Source organism: Tupaia chinensis, unplaced genomic scaffold (assembly GCF_000334495.1).
Source record: "Tupaia chinensis unplaced genomic scaffold, TupChi_1.0 Scaffold000078_1, whole genome shotgun sequence".
In the NCBI taxonomy this organism is placed as follows: domain Eukaryota; kingdom Metazoa; phylum Chordata; class Mammalia; order Scandentia; family Tupaiidae; genus Tupaia; species Tupaia belangeri.
Window position 1 is genome coordinate 1,408,933 of NW_006159539.1, and position 1,667 is coordinate 1,410,599.

Sequence of the window (1,667 nt, forward strand, 5' to 3'; positions counted from 1 at the left end):
GCGGAGGGCTCAGGTGGGTCGGCGGGGGCCCGGCCGCCGCCCTCGCCTCCCTGCACGCAGCCGGCTCCAGGCGCATCGGGCCCACCGCGAGGCTGCAGACGCCCGCCCGGGAGGAGTCCCAGCCCAGCCGGGAGCGCGCTCCGCCGGCGGCCTTCTCTCCGGGCCGGGCCGGGCTGGGCCGGGGTCCGGTTCCTCACCTGACGTAGTCGCGCTTGCAGTAGGTCTTCCCGTCTCTCACGAAGCACGTGCAGGTCTCGTCCAGGTACTGGCTGCACTCGGCGCACTTGAGGCAGGAGGCGTGCCACTCGAGGTCGGGCGACACCCGCAGGATGAACTGGTCGTGGATCTGACTCCCGCAGCCCACGCACATGGCGGTCCCGGGCTTCTCTGCCGGGGAAGGGCGCGAGGCTCGCGTCAGGCCCAGCTGCCCGGACCCGGGCCGGCTTCGGCCTCTCCAGCCCCAACCCAACCCGCTCGCACCAAGGGAGAGAAGATGCGCCCTCCAAAGGATCAGGCGATTGCAAACGAAAAACAAAATCCTCTGAGCCTGTAGAGGCTTTTCGTCTCCCTCCCCCAAATATTTTCGTGATTGCATGCATTGAACACGGTCGTTTCGACGCATCTTGGAACCATGCGCTACGCGAAGGTGAGGAGAAAGTAAACACGCAGCGAAGCGCCGCGGTCGCCTGGACGCCGGGACTGGAGGCTGCTGTCCCGGCATTTCCGCCCGCGCTCGCCCCCTCCTATCCCAGCACAGCGGACACCGCAGCTTGCAGCCCGGTCCCTGCTCAGCCGCTGACATCTCGGTTTAAATATCCCAGATCTAGCGAGAGAAATCTGCCTGGCTTTGAAAGACCAACAAAAACCCACATCCCTAAATCAGCCCTAATTGCCTTTGCGCAAAACAGAGGCAGAGCTCCCAGCCTGAAGTCAGCCCAGCCAGCTTCGGAAATGGGATTTAATTATAAAATACAGCCACGGCTTCCCAAGGATAAGCAGTCCTTCAGGAGAAATGCATTCGTTTTATTTCGGCCCTCCTCAAGTGTCTGCTCAGGCAGAGGCCACTTGTAGAATCCGGGAAGAAGCCACTTGTAGAATCCGCTGAACATTCTTCTGCATCAGAAACGCTGCATACTGAGCACACGCATACACACCCACACCCGCCCACCCACCCGCACACACACACAGAAAGACTTACTCTTGGAATGATCCCCCATAGCACCCAGAAAAGGATAATGAAAAATAATATCCACCATGCAGGAAAGAGACGTGCGCGCAGTGTGCGGCCAGGGGCAGGAGGACGAGGGTCGCGCGCCCAGCCTCGGCTCTTTGCTAACTAACTCCTCCTGCCCCGCGGAGTTGAAGGAGCGATTCCGCACCAGCCCGCACGCAGCATGACGTCAGCACGCACTCGCCTGGGGCCGGAGCTGAGGGCGGGACCTGTGGCGTCACCGAGCTTCCCCAGAACCACCGGGGATGCGGGGGCGGTGATGGGGACTTGGGGGCTGCTGGGCCGGGTGGGACGGGTGGACGCGGAAGGTGGGGGCGAGGGGAGATTGGCTGCGAGGAAGTGGGCAAGCCCTGATTGGCCGGGAGTGAACAATAGAGCGCAGCCCCCTCCTCCGAGTCGACGGGGATCTCGTCCCCCGCCGCGGCTCCGGCAATAC

General features: G+C 63.0%; 1 protein-coding gene across 1 annotated transcript in view; it reads right to left on the minus strand.

Moving 5' to 3' along the window:
• The window catches only part of ISL2 (ISL LIM homeobox 2), a 7,596-nt gene extending 6,340 nt beyond the window's left edge, over positions 1–1,256 (minus strand). Inside the window, 3 exon segments of the mRNA XM_006142595.3 lie at positions 1–8; positions 101–387; positions 1,199–1,256. The exon segment at positions 1–8 is cut by the window's left edge and continues 188 nt beyond it. Of these exon segments, the coding sequence (XP_006142657.1) occupies positions 1–8; positions 101–387; positions 1,199–1,256 (353 nt within the window).
• Positions 1,257–1,667: the final 411 nt, after the last annotated feature.